Raw genomic sequence first — 18,416 nt, forward strand, 5'->3', positions numbered from 1 at the left:
TGATCCTTATAACCAGTTTTGTTTATATTCAATTCAATTTTATTCACACTTATTACAACGAAATGCAATATATTTTATAGGAAGAAGAAAATTAAACGTGCAGTCAGAGCAATTTATTTAGTGATTTTACATTCTACGGAAGAAGTGCGTAGTGGCCAAAGGAGCAAGGCTTTCGTGTTGGCCACTACCTCAGCGCAGTTAAATAAAATAGGGGGAAATAGAATTTGTAATACTGGTTGAAGAGCTCTGCTAGTTAAATTAGGCTTAGGAGAGGAAAATACAACAGTCAGGAAAAAAGTGTTTACAGCGAATATATAAGTATATAGTATACGTTAATTTTTTTTACGTTTATATTGGACTTCAGTTTTCCCCCAACTGTATTTCTTGGTCCCGCCAACAGTATTTCTCAACCCAAGTAGTACCCTGTAGTACCAGACACAGTGTCTGCAAATATTACCAACTCCCGTGTAACGGTTACGCCTATTGCACCGATTTGCACGTCTTTTTTCCCAAGAAACATAAGGACATGGAACTTACTGCCTAGCAATGTGGTGATGGATCCCACTCTAAAGGCTTTCAAGACGGCCGCCCTTCCTGCAGTTACATCCTTGCAGGCTCCTGGCCACCTACGCAGACATGCTACAAAACCTGTTGCCGCCTGAATATGAATTAGCTCAAGCTATCCTGAGACTTTCCAAGTAAGACTTCGTACATAAAGCTGCATAACGTAGCTTGAATTTTAGTGTTCCCTCTATAGAAAGCAATAAAGGAGACGTCTAACTATCTTAAATTTTTTTGTATAGTTTTTTTTTTTTTTTAATTTTAGCTTTACCCCACAGGGAGTCCACAAAAGTTGTGAAAAATAAATAAATTAATAAATTATCGACCTACGTTGTTCGTTTCTTGTGGTTTTCTATAGTGCTCATTTGCATACAATTTACGCGACAGCACTAATGTCGTGTACTGAGTTGTGCGCGAGCGGATCAATCTCGTTCCCAGAGCCCACGTGTCTTTTGGTCAGCGCCAAGACACGGAGTCTTGGCGCTGACCAAAAGACACGTGGGCTCTGGGAACGAGATTGCTGGCTATACTATATATAAGTATTGACAAGGGAGGCAACTTTTTCGCGAAACAATTTGAACACACTCAGCAAATGCAAATTGTTTTGCGAAAAAGTTGCCTCCCTTGTCAATATTTATATGTAGTATAGTCAGCAGAGCTCAGATCCGCTCGCGCACAACTCAGTACACGACACTAGTGCTGTTGCGTAAATTGTATGCAAATGAGCATTTATTAATTTATTTATTTTTCACAACTTTTGTGGACTCCCTGTGTTTACCCTTTTAAATGCTTTTATTTTTTGTATACGGCTTTCACACGGGTTGGAGAGATTTTTTTACGCGCGGGCCTGGTGTAGAAGATGTGTTGCTAGTTCCAGTCCACTTCGAAACGCGTTTACATTCCTTTGTTTTGAAAACAAAATGGCGGTTAGAAAGTATCTTTTTGGCAACATTCAGTTAACAGTTAATCGTCCAATTACCCTTTTAGGAGTGTGATATACTTAAAGGATGAACTACTACTTTCAGGTGTAAAAAAGAGAAGGAAATTACAAGGTAGGGTGGAGATCTGATAAAAAAAAATGAGTACACGCTCAGGGGGTGTCAGGAAACGCAAAGGAACAAGTATGGCGAAATGCCGAATATTAACAAGGAACAGATCAAAGGTGGAAAGACTACGAGAGTCTTTAAATGATCTCAATCTGGAAGAGAAAACAGCTTCAGTTACAGGGAGCAAGACGTGGAAATATCCTTCAAGTTTCCACGTTTCGTTACATGATTTCCGGTATGGAAATCGAATAAGTGATCAAGGAAGTAGTGCTGGAATCTCAGTTCCGACTTACAAAGATATTCCTTTAGGAGGTACGATTTTAGAGAGACACAGTTGTGGAACGCATTCAAGAGCGAGATCAGATATGAAGAAAGTGACCTTTGACATTTCACACGAATTTGGAATGGAGAAATCCCCATGGGACACCTCTAGGGAATTGTTTCAAAGTGACAATGAAAAGTCAATGACTGCTGGTGTTAAAAGTCCTTCAGGCACGCCCCCTTGGAATACTGGAAGTGGAAATGACTTTTTCTCATCTATATCAACAGGCCGAAAATGTGACAAGGAGCTTTTTTATCATGCTTTTGAACCCTTAAAAAGTTTCAAGGGAACAGAAGACCACGGCAATGATGATGATGATGACAGGGATAAGGACAAAGTTAAGGACTCACCCTCCCTACCCAATAGCCCACTGTATGACATGCCCCCACCCTCTACCCTTGCACAGAAGCAGGAGAGAAGGGCAAAGAGAAATCTCCAACTTGAAAGATGGCAAAAATATGAAGCCTCGAAATCTCGTCAGGAGAGGTATGACAGAAGGCAACAAGGGACATCTAAAACAGCAGTTAGATCTGTGTTGGACTCAAGGCATGTTCAGTGGAGTAATATCCTGGTACAGACTGTTTACATTGATGATGTAAATGAATGAGGAAAAACTACAAGCTACTGAGCCACTGCTACTGAAGGCATTTGTCAACCATATCATTACTTCATATTCTTTGGCTAAAGTGTCAGCTGTCACCAAACGTTGAGTGACCTCTGGGCGTCAAGGACTGCAAGCATCATACCCTGTTTTTACTAGAAATTTTAGCAACATCAAATTTTTGATTTTTTGTAGAAATGTCCAAATTTGGTGTTGTGACAAAAGTTTATTATTTTGTTGCACTCCGTAAGAACATTTCAACAATGCAGTGCACAAAATAAAATGTCATCACTCCAAAAATTTCCTGTAATAAGGCAAATGCAATCCAGTTGTGTGTCTTGCACAGAGGAAAGCTAAATACTTGATCACATTTGACACTTCTTAATATTCATTAATACTGTTGTTGTTGTTTTTGTGTATATTTGTCTTGATGGCCAATATTTCCATTTACTCCCCAGTGGCAGACCTGCTAACCTTATTTTGTTTGCATGTGAAATACCGATAGATCTATTTTAATGTCAAAGGCTGTGTACCAACCCTTGCTTTTAATCATGAGTTGTATGACTGGTTTTGATTACTAATCCAAGCAAATACCGGAATGCAAGTCAATTGAAAATGGGTAAGAATCCTGTAATCCACTTGAGGAATTCTGTTTCTGTCAAGAATGAGGACAAGATTTGCTTCTTTTAGTCTTGAAATCCAGGCTTTAGTACAAAAGAGTTCAGATTCCTGTACAGTCATTTTTGAGTTTCCCAATAAAGAGTTGTTTATTAGTTTCCATCTTGTGTATAGAAATGGTTGAAGGTGTGGCACTTTTTACTTGTACCATGTCAGGCCACAAGTCTAGAAATAGCTGGCGTTCAAATTCTGTTTCATGTCACAAATTTACCTCAAGCTCTGAGTCTTCGTAAATAGTCTTTGTATAAGGTGTATGGCACAAGTAAAGGCTAGCTCTAGCCTCTTGTTTATTCCAAGAATGGGAACATCATTGAAGCTTAGGGTTAATACCCAGGGTTTGATGATTATTCAAAAAGTCATTAATAATATCAACCATTTGATAAGTCAATGGGCTTATGAATTATTATTCATAGGCCCATTGACCATCAAATGGTTGATAATGCATCACGTGCAGTGACTTTTTATCGATAAACCTCCTCTTAATTAGCATGTGGTGTTTTATCAGCTGATAAAACACTCCTCATTAGTATGCAGTGTTTTTCTCGTATGCTTATTTCCCTGAACGTTCACAAAAGCATAATTGTTATGAACTCTATAGATACCGGCTTTTCCAGGAATGTTTTTGAAGCCGTTCAAAAAACTTGCAGCACGTGTTGTATCGGATCTAAAACCACTCGGCTGCGCCTCATGGTTTTAAACCCAATGAAACACTCCTGCCCATTTTTTAAACATTACCTAACCTATTTGAGGCATTCAGAAAGTGGGGAGCAGCACCAAGAACATTGTGATGCAGATGGATAATAAAAACAAGGAGAGAGAGAAGGCGAGAGAAGCATCTCTCCAGTATCTAACATTTTTTCACTCTCCTCACCTATATTATTTGTGTACATCGCAATTTACTTTGCATTATTGCTCCCCACTTTCTGTATGCCTGGAACAGGCTAACAATTTACGGAACATCTAAACACGATGCAGTTATAATATTACAGTCAATCCAGGTCACGCGTAAACAGTATTTCCAAGAATGAAATGAACATTCGAATTTCTCTTTGTAATGTCCGACGTATGAATGGAATGTTGGACATTTCTCTGGAAATCGTTCCGAGAAAGACGTATTAACTGAAAAAAAGATTCAAAATACTTGGGAAACAATTGTTATTCTTGAAATATTCAATTTTGCAATGTAAAGAAAAATTCATAGCTTTATACCGTCAATAAGCTAGGGAAATTTATAAGGGAACTCTGAAATCTCGTTGGCGATTTTCAAAACTGACATGTAAATTTCAAAACTGCGTTGAAATTTCAAAAATATCGTTCACACGTGACCTGGGTTGACTGTAAAATATAAAAAAATTAGAAAATGCATACAAATCACAGTGGCAAGGGAAATGTTTTACTACTGACAACAATCAGCTCCCATTTAAATTAGCTTTTCAAGCTTCATTAGGTCAAAATCACTTCTCGTAAACAAGTCCTTCAAAGATGGAATATATTATTACAGTCAATCAATAAACTCTTCAATATCACTTTTAACTCAAATAACTGGGATTGTTTAAGCCCCTGCAAACAAAGAAACATTGTTACAGATGAAATATTTTCAAATTTCTGTGTTTAACTTAATATTTCCCCATTTATTGTGGAAGAAAAATTTAGTTTCAGAATGTTTCTAGAAACCAGCTTCCAAAGCAAATACCACATGTGCACAAACAGGGAAAGTTGGGGAAATAATGGTGCCACAACAATCTTTCCTCATTTGTGGGGCACCTTTAAAACTGGCTACTTTTATCTTCAATGGTTTCTTTAATTTACATAGCTGTCAATCCCAGTCAAAATCTTATCCCTTCAACAGTGTTGAAGTTCAGAGAGGTATGGCAGCAAAAATATTTTAAGATTTATTAGAATTCTTCCCTTCAACACTTAAAACAGGGAAAGCAAAGCTAGAATTTGCATATTTCAATAAGCTATGCAAACTGTCCTTACCTTTTGGCTAGAAGTGAGGTATGGGCCTGACACAACTGTTCAGTCATGATACATGGTACATGGTACAAATGTAGGATTTTACTTAATGTTTCGAATGATCAGGCCCTGTTGATAAATACTTTAATTCCTATTTACAGTAAAGCAGAAACATTTTTTTTCTACATGGTATAGTACAATATGTCCTTTTTCTGCTTTTTTCAGTAATGAGGTTCGGGGTTGTTATGTGCCCCTTAATTATGACAAAGATCAGCTTCTTCTTGCATGCAACAGAATCAGCTTAATTAAAAATAAAATGACTTAGGGGCAGCCAGCAGTTTTTTTTGGTGAATATCTGTTTGGGAGGTCCTAATCGCCTCAGAAAAACTCTTGTAACATTTTCAAAAGGACAAAATAACGTTTCGAGATGAAAATAAGGTCAGCTAGGATTTTCAGAAAGCTAGAGGCATCTTGTTAATTCAGGGGAAAGGGAGTTCGGTGCCCTAAAATGTTCTGCAACTTTTCTCACTGGTTGCCCCTGCTCAGTGAACACTACAAAAGACAACAGAACTACAACAAGCCATATCATGTCCTCTTAACAAGATAAACAAAGTTGGAAGTTCCTGCAGCAATAACTGGATGTTGGGAACGTCTGTCATAATCAACAGTGTACACAGCACGCGGCAGATCCACAAGCCTCCCAGTTGTCTGCAGAAGAAACAAAATTACACACAACAGTTCAGTACACCACCACTTTAGAACAGCAGAAAGCAATTCCATTAAATTGCAAGAATGCATATCCGTATTCATTCTGCGTTTGATTTTTTTAGTATCTGCTCAAGATCAGAGGCTAGCAAAGTAGTATAGCGTGAAAACAAGCAAGCACAGTGACTCAAATGAAAGCCAAATTATGCAGTTCTTTCCTGTGATGATGTCATCTCGCAGTTCATTTTAATTTTAGTTATTTATTATTTTGTATTTATTTGTTTTGTCAAATAACAGACAAGAAAGCTGAAGGACTTACATGATAAGTTCCTTGGTCGACACATCTCATCATATTGTTATCGCTGCCTCCTGCTATGATGCTATCAGGACCCTGCCACTGAACACAGTAAAGCTACAAACAAACAGACATCGCTGTTAGGCTGGACATCAATTTGAGAAACAATAAAGCATAATAAATTTATTATTGTCGGGCTGATCTAGCAGTGTCTTAGAATTGTACTTTTATAGCGAAGCGTCTCTTCAAAGTGACCACCTATGTTGCGAGGAATTTTTACACGCAAGGTAAAAACATTAGTACATCACATATTACTCCCGTACATCATTTTAAGTTTGATTGGCATGCAGTTACCAGGAGTTGCCCACTTGATTTGGGGACAGTTGTACTTAAGACACAGTACATTGTACATGTTATAGCAAGAAGTTTATCAAACAACAACCAATAGCTTTTATTGTTTATCTTTCTCCTACAGGAGCATTATTGACCTTAATGTGGGTTCATGTGAACATTGGTTACTAAAACCCTCAACCACTTCCCACTCATGATATGTGTGCCATGTGACCTTCAGAATTTTTTCTGGGATTAAAGGAGATGATTCATGAAATTCACACAAGGTTATTTTGCTACACATTCATATCTCAAAATAATCTATATCTAGGACATTTTCTTTCTGTACATATGACAAATTAAATAATTTTGTATATACCATGCTGCCATTATAATCAGAAGGTACATCCTTCAAGAGTTTGCCTGAGCCATAATCCCAGATCTGAAGAGTTTTATCTTTCCGCCATGAGCCTGTGAGTATTTGTCGGCTTGAACCAGACATACTCAGAGACTGGATGTCAAGAGCATCACCACAAATGTGAGGTCCAAAGATCTTTCTAGTTGAGAAAATATACAACAATTATCAAAATCTAATAGGTAGCCAAACTTAAGTTCAAATCAGTTTGGGGAAGGATATATAGTCGTAGAAATAACTACTTCAACAACTCTAGATCCACATACTGAGAAGCCCCAGGGGTCTCCTTGGAATTTTTGGAAAGGTGTACAGCTCAGTTCTCCAAAATAACTAATATGTAACTTTCCGGTACAGTCGAACCTTGATTATCCGGACCTCGATTATTCGGATTATTCGATTATCCGAACTTTTTTCTCTGGTCCCAATTTTTTCATGAATATTAATTAGTTGTGATCTTGAACACTCAAAGTCGCAAAAAGCCCAATAATCCTTTCAAAAGACTGTTGAAACAGTCTATTATCCTTTGCGCTTTTCAAAATTCGCAAGTGCGACGAGACAAAGAAATATTCTGATGCGTTCAGCTGATATCTGATTGGCTCATTTGTTACAGGCTGTGTAGATTTCACAATTAAAATAATGTTTTCTTTGCTGTAACCTTTTGTTTACATTTCCACTTATTAATATTCATATATTTGATTATCCGGACTCTCAATTATCCGGACTATTTACCGAGGTACCGTTGAGTTCAGATAATCGAGGTTCGACTGTACACATTTTCAGACCTGATCTCTATATATCCATACCCGTTTCCGTAAAATTCACAACCATTTTCAGACTTTTAGGTCAATGAAGTCAAAATCGTTACCCCATTTTAGGCCAAAACAGCTCAAAAACCATGCCCTTATAACTTGTATAGGGGAGCATCCCCCCTCCCTTCCAGGCTGACAAGATGCAATAGTAAATACTACATACCTGACAGAGTGCTTGGGATCAACTCTTGTGTCCCAAAACTGTGAAACAGTTAGACAAAGCACACAATTTAATTTAAAAAATGTACACTTTTTGACAACTACCATCTTAATCAACAAAAATAATATTAATCTTTATTACAAGACTTCGTCAAAATTGTGATTTATCACACAGGATTTCAATTCTCCATTATTCAAAGTGGCAAGCAAATTACCTTGAAAATCCAATTTTTTTATACATAATGTCTATACCATATCATTAGGCTAATTTCTCTTCCAACACCTTTAAATCTTTGACAACCAGGTTTAAAATCATGAAACAGGAGAATTACTATAGTTTTGTGAATAATTGAAATAAAAACTAAATCTAATTTCTATAAAATAAAATTTGAGAATTTAATGGGTTTTAAATGGATCCTCTTGGGTGTGACAAGGATGGACTGTTCTAATAACTTCTTGCAAACATAATTTTAGAAATACCTGCACTGTGTCATCCCATCCCCCTGAGAGAAATTCATGATCCTGTCCAGGGGTGAACTGTACACTGAAAACACGACTCATATGACCATCCATCACAAGGTGTGACGAGCTGCCAATTGATAACAAGCCATCCATGATGAAACTAGACAAACAACTTCTAATGGGAATAAACTCAAAATGTATTTCTTTGTAATAATTACAGGGCTTCTGATATTTCGCGCGGTCGCGGACCCGCGAAATTCAGGTATATCCGCGAAATCCCGCGTAATTCACAAAAACACGCGTAATACCGCGAAATTCGCTAGAAATCCTACCAAATACAAGTTGGTTCAACATATTTGAAACTTATCTTGGCTCCTGGGGCTGTTTACGTGCCATACACTTGCAAATTTATCTTGAAATTTCGTCACTGCCACGAGTAAACAACATACCAACTACCAGGCGTTCTTAGATTAATGTTGCGAAATACTGGGCAGCGGCCACAATGTAACAAGCTTTCCCATTGGCGCATTTCTCCAGCGTATTGTTGTTGAAATAGCAAATGATTATCTCTGTTTAAAAAGAACCTCGTGGTCAGACAAATAGCAAAGTAGTATTCCTTTCTTGGCAAGTAGGATAGTCCCGAAACAAGTTGCACAACTGTAGATCATTTTTTTAGAAGGACGTGAATCAAACTTACATGTACCATATTTCCTTTCTGTATTTGAGTTTTGGTGCCTCTCTACTGCTTGCCGCATGCTGCGGCTTGCACACTTTGCAAATTATGGAAAAGTTTTTAACTAAGCCGAAAGACGCCCACACTGCCGTGAAAACAACTGCACGAGATCGTTTGCAGAATTATCCAAAAGGAACCCTACATGAAGACGATGGTCGATTGTTCTGCTCTACATGCAACGTTGTATTGGACCACACAAGAAAGTCAACAATTGATAAACATCTGGAATCAGCAACGCACGTCCAGAAGTCCAGAAATTCTGAAACCACGGGCAAGCAGCAAACCCTGAAAACGTCTCTTAACTGCAAAACAGCGGCGAAGGTATTTCTTTGTGTGCATTATGTATGTCTACATAACCCTGTTTTATTTTTTGGATTTAAAGATTCCATTGTTTTATTTATAAAAGGTGTGGGGAAAAAGCCAGGTAGCCCACACCGTTACTTTTCTCTTTTCTCTTCTTGGTTTTTAATTTCCAAGCTTGAATCTCTTACAAACTTCCCTCAAAGAAATTGCTGTTTCATCTGCTTGTGCTTTGTATGATGCACCTATTGAAGACGCCAATCCCTATTTTCTGTTTTGCCCGAGCTAAAACTTATCTTTACAATCAATTCTACAAATATGTTTGCGTCACATCTTCAGACAAAAGAATAACAATCCTTCATAGTTTATCAGTTGAGGGGACGAAACGAGACATTTGATTTCCGGACCAAATTATTGTATCAATAGAGAGAGATCTGTGCTATTCATCCAATATCCGACAAAGGTATAATGTTTTTCGCATGATTATAAAGGCTAGACAATGAAGTGAAGTAAGTTATAAGACCTTACGCCTTTTCACGTCCAAAGAAATTTTTACGAAAAATAGACGGCAAAGGTCTAACATGAAATGGACAACAGTAGAGGATATGGGAGGAGAAAGCTGTCTGACAGAATTCACTTATCTACGCATTCCGTAAACCTCCAGGAAACGACTTTCGCAACAACTGACAAGTGATACAAAGTGATCACCAAAGGGATCTTTCTTTCGTGAGTGAAACGTTAGAAAAGAGGGGAAAAAACCCTGGCTTTCCTAGGATGGGCGCTTGGCATCTTATACATAACAATAATAGTAATAAATTGTGGGCTTTTTTTATTTGAAGGACTCCTTGTACCGCAGTGTATTTGAATTTTTAAATGATTTTACTACTTAATATTTAAGTGCATTTTATCACATTGTAGGCAGAAAAGATCAAGGTATGCCAGGAATGGATCAAGGCCTGCTGTGCGGCAAATATTCCACTGCACAAATCTGACAACACGGAAATGAGGAAATTCCTCCAATCTCGAGTTGAAAATGGAGGCACAATCCCCAAGTGTTCCCAATTGCGAGATTATTACCTTTTCGACGTCTATGAAGTCGAGAAAGCAGATTTAAAAGAGCGCATAAGAGGAAAAAATGTCGCCCTGATCGTTGACGAACTCAGTGATGACGAGGGAAGATATGTCCTCGATATAATGGCCGTTGTTCTTGACTTTGATCATTTATCCCCGAGTGGAAGATCTGTCGCATATCTGCTTGACACGCATTTTTTGAACGAAACAAACAATAAAACAGTTTCTCAAGCGGTAGTGCGAACCGTCCACGAGTTTAACATAGATTTTGACAGTGTTCGCGTCTTCAATAGCGACAATGTTTCTTATATGAAGAAAGCATTTAATGACACGTTAACTAACCTTTTTCCATTAGCTGTTTTCATCCCATGCAACAGTCATATTATTAATCTTGTTGCCTCGGACTTTAAGAAAACCTTTGTCGAGCTCAATGAGTTCATGAAATGTTTCCGGAACTTGTTTTATGTTCCAAGTGGCAGGAAAAGTAGGCTGTTGAACTTTCTGGAAAGCCGAATTGCCAAAAAAGCGAGGATGCCGCCAAACCCCACTACAAAAAGCTGGAGTGCGTGGTTCGACTCCGCGATTTACTACGCAGATTTTTTTCTTGTTCTAAGTGATTTCATTAAACAAGAAGTCGGGCGTGGGCGTAGCACTGCGAGTAACTCCCTCCTCAGCCTAGAAGAGATGTACGCCAATAAAGAGCTTGTCACGAAGATACACGCCCAACTGCAATTGGTGAAAGATAAGGCTCCTACCTTATTAAGCTGCCTCAACTACTTCCAGGAGAGGATACCACATGCGACAGCCGTTCACGAAGTGATGCAACGTCTTTTGCACTATCTTCAAGTTAATGCCAACGCTAAGGAGGATGATTTCTCATTCTGTTTTGAGGATAGTCCATACAGCGTTTCCAGTGATGTAAGAGCAGATGTAATCGACTCAGCAAAGTCCGCCTTCAAAGCTGCCTACGCGAAATTGTCGAAGTACGTTGTCGACGGGGCGCAACCAGCCATGCCATTTTTCGAGCAAATGAGAGTTTTTGATCCCGGTAATATTGTTGACTGCAATTGCAAATATAACAGTATCGACAGCATTCCGGGAATCGAATCCGTCTCAAAAGACGAGTGGGAACTTTATGTCAAGCATATAGCCCCTCAAGCTGTCAAGAATTTAAGTGATGGTGAGGAAATAGACTTAAAGCTCTTTTGGAAATCGAAGGCAGCCAGTTTACCCGCATTGTACCAGCTTGCGTCGTGCTACTGCACTACTACCATCGGCTCCTACGACGTGGAGAGGTCGTTTTCTGCGTATAATGCAATGCTTGACAACAAAAGAAGATCACTGGACACAAATTCCATCAAGGCATTCCACTTTCTAAATTGGAATTTGCGAATTAAATCTGCATTGGAGGAGGAGCTAAGTCTGGAGGAGGAAACTGTTAAAATGCAGGACAAGCCAAAGAAACGACCTGTCCCCGATGTTTTCAAGCTACCCAAACCAAATAAAGAAATGAATGTGGAAACTGAGCTAAATCAAAACCCAACGAGTGAAATCGACAACAAGCATGATTCTAGCCCAGCACCAAAGAGGTGTAAACTAACAAAGAACAATCCTACCGAAAGAGTGGGAAAGGGTACAGATGGAAAAAAATTCCGGTCTTCTATCAAGGCCTTCATGTCTAACACAGCATCCAAGACAGCAGACTCCTGCACTCCAGTAAATGCCCATGTCGCTAAAGAACCACAACCAACGGTGAATTTGGGACTTGATGACAAGTCAATTTCGAACATTCAGAGAACCGAGACCATCTTCAGCTTTCCCGAACACAAGGAGCCATTGCTAAACTGCCTATTAGACGGGTCAGTTAAATTATCGAGCAGTAGCAGTATAATTGATACGGAAGATCTTGAAGGCCTTCTAGGTGGCAAACCTCAGGACAAAGATAATTATCTGAACAACTTCGTAATAGATACTTATCTCCATCTCCTGAAAGAAAAATCAACTGCAACTGTGGAGGTTATTGAATGGGAGAAATTTGAAACTTGCATTGGGAACAAGCCAGCAAAGCAAGTGCTGAAAGACAAGGCTCCGATTCTGGAACAAGATGTCGTCTTGGTGCCCTGCAATCCAGGAAGAAGTGAACATTGGTTTCTCTTGGTGGTTCTTCCAAAAGAACAAAAAATTGTTGCTCTCGATAGTATGGCAAGGTCTTTCGTTAAGCCCACTATTGAGAGTGCTATTAGGAAGATGTGGGGTCTCCTAAAGGAACTAAGTCCCCAAGATCTACCCATGAATGAATGGCACTTTTCCTGCAACACATCTCGTGATATCGCACAACAAGATAATGGCTTTGATTGTGGGGTATTTGTTTGTCTCTACGCTCGATGCCTCCTTCTAGCATCTCCATCTGTAGCCAAACAAAGCATCACAGCATTCAGGAAAGTGATGATCGTGGAGCTGCACGAGCAACAAATATACGACCTTTGCAGTGCTACAATTGTCGAAGGGAGGTATTATGCAGTAGACTACAAGCGTCTCTTTTACTTCGGAAGGGCCATCAAGTGTGAGGGCTCTCAAGTTACTTTTAAGTTTTTGTACTCTGTCAGCGCCAGCTCATTCGACTGGCCAAAGCGTGATGACATTTACACCTGTCCTCAGTCGTCCGTCTTCTATGGGCCTGTCACCATTGTTGGCGTTGGCCCCTTTACTGTCCCTCAACATGCTGAAGTAGGGCTCGTGCACCGCTACTTCAAAAAAAGTAGGAAGACAACTTGAGGAAAGGCGAGAGAGATAACGAGACATGTTCCTGGCTCTAAATAACACTTTTACAGATACTGAACTATGTACATAAATTGGGCTGTTTGTTACGGCATTAAAAGTCTTCAGACGGAATCTTTGAAGAACTTTTATTGAAAACGTTTTGTTCTTTCCATTTGTGAACTGCTGATCTAAACTGAAAAAAAAAATCAAAATTAATAAACGTTTAATATGTAAAAGTTGTCTGAACTAGATTGTCGTTTTCCAAATGTATTGCAAAGCAAGCAGGGAACTTTTTATCCTCTTTTATTGTAAGAATTTACCAGACAATCTTCTCTTCTTTTCTCTTTCGTTTCATAGACAATACATACCGGGCAATATAGGGTAATAAAGCACAAGAAATGAGAGGACTTTTCGTTGACACTATACGGAGTGTGAAAGGAAACTGCTGTCTGTAGTAATGCAGGCACATGTCTAATCGTACGTGCAGCCGTGCAGGACACGATCAAATTGAATTCACCTTCGATCACGAACAATCTTGCCTTGTAAACTGCAAAGCAGCACAACAGAGCGAGGAGAGCAAAGAAATTTATTGCGTTGCTGTGTCCGGCTCTAAATTGCAGCTGAAAAAAGAGGTTAACCGGCCGGGCGTTTCGGTAAAGCTATGTTTTAGTTTTCGCTCGAAACAAGTACAATTGCCTTGAGAACTGTGTTGGATGAACTTTTGGGATTTCTTTCTTGCCCTAAATTTGACATCCTTCCAAGTTATTTATTTCTGGAATCTTTTTTCTTTGCTTTTCGGCGAAAATTTGCTCCGAAAATTCCCGCGAAATTCCCGCGAAATCGGCCGTTTTCTCCGCGAAATTGTCTCTGAAAATCCCGCGAAATTTGCCTTTTTTTTCCGCGAAATTTCAGAAGCCCTGTAATTAGGAGCAAGCACAACAGTTGTTCTTACAGCTAAATAAATTCTCAATGAAACTTTTTTGTCAAAGAAGGGGGAATTACATGGTCTTGAATCCAGGTTAAACAGTTATGCTTATAGCACAGTTGTAAGCTTTAATTAAAAGTACAACTTGCGTTAGGTGAGTGAAACAGACTCTGAAGTTGGTTCACATGCCGAACCGTTACAGTCATGCGCGCCGAATCGTAGCCACCCAAGTAAGTTTTTTACATCTTTTGACAAGTTTTTGAATAGTTTGATGGCTTCCGGTTTGAACGGACCAATCAGATTTGCAGAACAATTTCTCGGGCAATTGTCGTGAACAGTTGCACAGGTAGAAATTATGGCTGCCGATCAAAACATTAGTAAGTTCCTATTTTTGAGGTTGTTGTAAGTGCTGTGACTGCTTATTTCAGCTATTTCTTGCAATATCCGCAAAACTGAGACCACCTTCGTGTCAACTTGCAACTGGGCCTCTATTAGAAAGTGAGAATCTTGCATCAACTTTGCACTCAAGTAAGGTTTAATAACCCTTTTACCTTTAAGCCCAAATACTGACAAGCACGCAACTTCTCCTCACAATATCACAACCTGATGAGGCATTCAGCTTACAAGAAAAAAGGAAAATGATCACCAAAGACAAAAGGTCTAAATGTTTTAACAAATACTCCTAATTAGTTCCATAAGAAAAATAAAGAGAACAGTGACAGGAATATGTATGTTGACATTGGGGCTAAAAGGGTTAACTCAAATCATGACACAGACTTGTAAGTGAAGAGAAGTGTACCCAGCTTTGAATTTAAAGAGATCTTTAATAATTTGACTCTTTGCTGCTGGCAATAGGTGTTATTTGTGATTCCTAGAATGCTATTGTGCAGTTCCAGAGAATATCCATACCCAACCCATGGAAGGTCATCGGAAATTCCTAGGGGGAGGGGAGTCTTAAAGGTCTAAATTTTAGAAGCAAAGTATGAAGCTAACCTGGAATCTCCTATGGGGAGGGGGGTGCAAAGCAAAAAAACCTTCTGTAGGGGGGGTATGGATATTTTCTGGAACTGCACATTAAGGAATGAGACTTGCAGCATTTTGACTTCCATGAAACAACTTAAAATAATTGTTGGGTCAACATATTCTCCTGAATACACAATGAACATTATTTTGCAATATTTTTTATTTACCTAGGCTGAAGTGTGTACAAAACCTGTTTGGTTCTCTCATCGTATACAGTCAGCTTTGAGTCTGATCCTGTCGTGACAAACCTATCTCCTGAAGAATTGTATGCACATGCTAAAATCTGCTTGATTGGTTCTGCTAATGTTCCTATACAGGAGCTGGTTGAAACATGCCATATCTTTGTTTTACCATCAGCATCTGCAAAGGATAATAAGAACTCTAAGATGGATATGAAGCAGCCCTTGTACCCAGTCCCTTATTCCCAAATAAAAAGATGTATTGGTGTATGTTAAAATTTAACGATTCTTGCAGATTTAGTGAAATAATTATTAATGTAGGCATAATTGAAATCTCTGCCCTCTTAATTTATTATTTACAATGTGCACTGGTGTCAGATTAAAAACAGATACTGTACTCATAATCTTGTTCACAGATATTTGTCTTTGGAGAAAACACCTGGGAAAATTGATCATGTTCTCCAAGCTGATTGGTCAATGAAAATGGCCTGATGCAAGTTGCGTCGACCATTTTCCCAACTTTTGAAATCTTTGCTTTGCATGCGCACAGACGCAAGAGTTACAAAAAACTATCTTGACACTTCTGTTCATCTGTGAAAGTGGTTTCTCGTATCGATTAAAACTTAACATTTCATTTAACTGTGACAAGTTCTTATACAATTTTTATGGTCAAGTTGTCTGTGTGACAATTTTTGCTTTGAAATCTGGCACGTACAACTAACTTGTACACCTAATACAAAATGCGCACTTTGGATACCATTGTCAATAAATATTTAGCGGAGGCTTTCTTCTTTCCCAGAAACTTGAAATCATTGATGTAATATATCAAACACTCGAAAGTGTGTTTCATCAGATATCCAAACACTGAGAAGTAGGTTGAAAAAAAGAGGCACAGTCAAGTTTTTTTAAACGACTTTGAGGTGTTTGGATATCTGATGAAACACACTTTCGAGTGTTCGATATGGCTTCTGAATTAATCAATAATTCTTGGTGAAATTCAATGTTGAAGTTGGAAAAATTTTATGGTAATTAGGAGCACATATCCAAACCACGGTCACAGTAGTGATTTTCTTTGTTTTCTCTTGATGAGTTGTTAAAGAATTTGAGAATTTCTTTTCAACAAGATGCCTATACTGGCATTTAGGTGTGATGCTGTGACTGATTCATTTATTCCAACTGTATGCTTCGCAGATTGATAAAACTATCCTTGCTAATGGAATAGTTTGAGTCACGAAGATCGCGTTACGTTGTTTCCCTTGTGTTACGCTACTTAGGGTTTCACCCGAAATTTCGGAAATTCCATTACGATAACGTAAGCTTCTCAATGACCTTTTTTCATTCTGCCATCGTGGTCTAAGACTGCCAAACAAAGCACGATTCCTTCACCAGGAGTTCAATGAAGAAATTAATGTGCAGATTTGTAGCTACTACAAAGAAAAAAAAAAGAAATCATCCCGTTTTTAGACACGGTATGCCCCTCAGGGCATCCCACGTAATAATTGACTAGCCTGTGAACAGGCTCCCAAGTGGGGTATAGGGCGAGAAGAAAAATCAGCGAGCCGGGTGAGCGGAGCGCGGTATGGGGCCCCACCCCCGCTCCAAGCTTGAATTTTGTCTTTGCCCCATACCCCACCCCCCCCCCCCCCTGGGAGCCTGTTCACAGCAGCTGGACAAAACAAATAAGCTTAATTATTTCTATTGTTAATACCAAGTACCAGTTGCACGATATTCTTTTGTAGATTAACATAAGCATAGCTAGTCCTCTAATCATAACCTTAATTTTTTATTTAATAAATTTCACTTTTATACTATATGCTAGAAGGCAAATACACGAGCCAATTTAAGCAGAAATCCCAATAATTTATTGAAAGAAAACAAGGGACTTAAACTTAAGCTAAAATAAAAGAAAAAACCTTTGTTAAACTTACAGGTTGCTAACAATACATTCCCGTAACTGTCTGTTTCTAATACCGGCTTCCACCGAAGACATGTCACCGGCAAATGGCTTTTGAAGGTGTCCTGATCAGAAAGGCTGTAAACACAGTGCCCATTCTCGGTGGCATAAACCTGGAACAAGAAAAATAACATATTTTAAGTCTTAAGCATTTAAGCAAATTTGACTTTCCCGCGCCAAAATATCTTAACTTAAATCACCAACACTAGGTTACCCAGGCGATTATGCAGAGCTAATGTTAGCCGAGGTGAAAATTGCTTGAAAAACGTAATTAATACAATACTAAAAACCAAAATAAATTCAGAAATATCGAAGTTAACGTAGTTTACCTTAGTTACGCCGTTAGCAAGGCCTGCAGCCAGCAAACTGCCTTCAGGGTTGAACCGACAACACATCACCTCTGAATTTGTCTCTCTGTTTTAAATGAGAATCATTATATTTTTTGAATACAGAACAATACACTGATATAAAGATAAGGGCTTCGGCTGTTACCACCAGCTTTATAAAAAGAAGCAATAAAAATGACAAAACAACGCTTACAAAATGTTCAGGATCTTGAGATTGCCTTCTGCAGCGGGGACCATGGCGGGCGCAGGATCGATCACCGCTTCGCGAGGTGTTGAAGTCGTAGACGGCAGTGCTTGAACCAAGTGCATGGTGAGGAAATTATCTATTATGATATGTTAGTCCAGGTGTCCGAGTTATCTAGAATCCCATTGGAACAGGAATTAAAATAACTATAACTTACGTCCGAGCTGCCGTTCAACAAAATAAATAATCGGACCGCGCGTGCGCACAAGTGGGAAGCGCCGTGTTACTATGACAATGAAGTGAAAAGTGTCTAAAAAGAGGATCCTGAATTTTAAATTCAATTTTTAAATTCTCGGAAAATACTACAACAGTGACAATAGCTGGCTATGACATAAATGATTTTCTAATTACGCAAACACCTGTCCTTATTCGTAAAAGTTCCGCTTTCACAGAAACATCATCTATTTTCTCCGAACTATCGAGTCGATGTAGTCGGATATCCCCCGGTGCACCACCAAAAACGCCGAAATGGAAGTTAACCGGCTTTGTTACATAAAAATACCAAATTTTCTGGATTACTCTGGAACGCGTTATCAACCTT

The 18,416-nt window shown here is 38.8% G+C and overlaps 2 protein-coding genes across 2 annotated transcripts; one reads left to right on the top strand and one right to left on the bottom strand.

Moving 5' to 3' along the window:
- Nucleotides 1–3,462: 3,462 nt before the first annotated feature.
- On the bottom strand, nucleotides 3,463–18,247 carry LOC146452710 (uncharacterized). Its single transcript, XM_085097421.1, has 9 exons — nucleotides 17,825–18,247; nucleotides 17,614–17,698; nucleotides 17,259–17,397; nucleotides 15,319–15,511; nucleotides 8,358–8,466; nucleotides 7,882–7,919; nucleotides 6,874–7,051; nucleotides 6,189–6,281; nucleotides 3,463–5,872 (listed from the first exon to the last, which is right to left on the bottom strand). The coding sequence occupies exons 1-9, from the start codon at nucleotides 17,938–17,940 to the stop codon at nucleotides 5,750–5,752; spliced, it is 1,074 nt and encodes a 357-aa protein (XP_084953547.1). The 5' UTR covers nucleotides 17,941–18,247; the 3' UTR covers nucleotides 3,463–5,749.
- On the top strand, nucleotides 8,574–13,218 carry LOC146452711 (uncharacterized). Its single transcript, XM_085097731.1, has 2 exons — nucleotides 8,574–9,393; nucleotides 10,291–13,218. The coding sequence occupies exons 1-2, from the start codon at nucleotides 9,037–9,039 to the stop codon at nucleotides 13,216–13,218; spliced, it is 3,285 nt and encodes a 1,094-aa protein (XP_084953857.1). The 5' UTR covers nucleotides 8,574–9,036.
- Nucleotides 18,248–18,416: the final 169 nt, after the last annotated feature.

This window comes from Pavona decussata, unplaced genomic scaffold, assembly GCF_977016875.1.
Source record: "Pavona decussata unplaced genomic scaffold, jaPavDecu1.1 SCAFFOLD_366, whole genome shotgun sequence".
Lineage (NCBI taxonomy): Eukaryota > Metazoa > Cnidaria > Anthozoa > Scleractinia > Agariciidae > Pavona > Pavona decussata.

Bases quoted from the DNA above. Each gene is read 5' to 3' on its own strand.
- LOC146452711 (XM_085097731.1), top strand. From the start codon at position 9,037: ATGTACCATATTTCCTTTCTGTATTTGAGTTTTGGTGCCTCTCTACTG. The intron at 9,394-10,290 runs GTATTTCTTTGT...ATCACATTGTAG, and splicing joins ACTGCAAAACAGCGGCGAAG to GCAGAAAAGATCAAGGTATG.
- LOC146452710 (XM_085097421.1), bottom strand. From the start codon at position 17,940: ATGCACTTGGTTCAAGCACTGCCGTCTACGACTTCAACACCTCGCGAA. The intron at 17,398-17,613 runs GTAAACTACGTT...TTCTTGTTCCAG, and splicing joins TTGCTAACGGCGTAACTAAG to GTTTATGCCACCGAGAATGG. The intron at 7,052-7,881 runs GTATGTAGTATT...TTTCTCAACTAG, and splicing joins GATCCCAAGCACTCTGTCAG to AAAGATCTTTGGACCTCACA.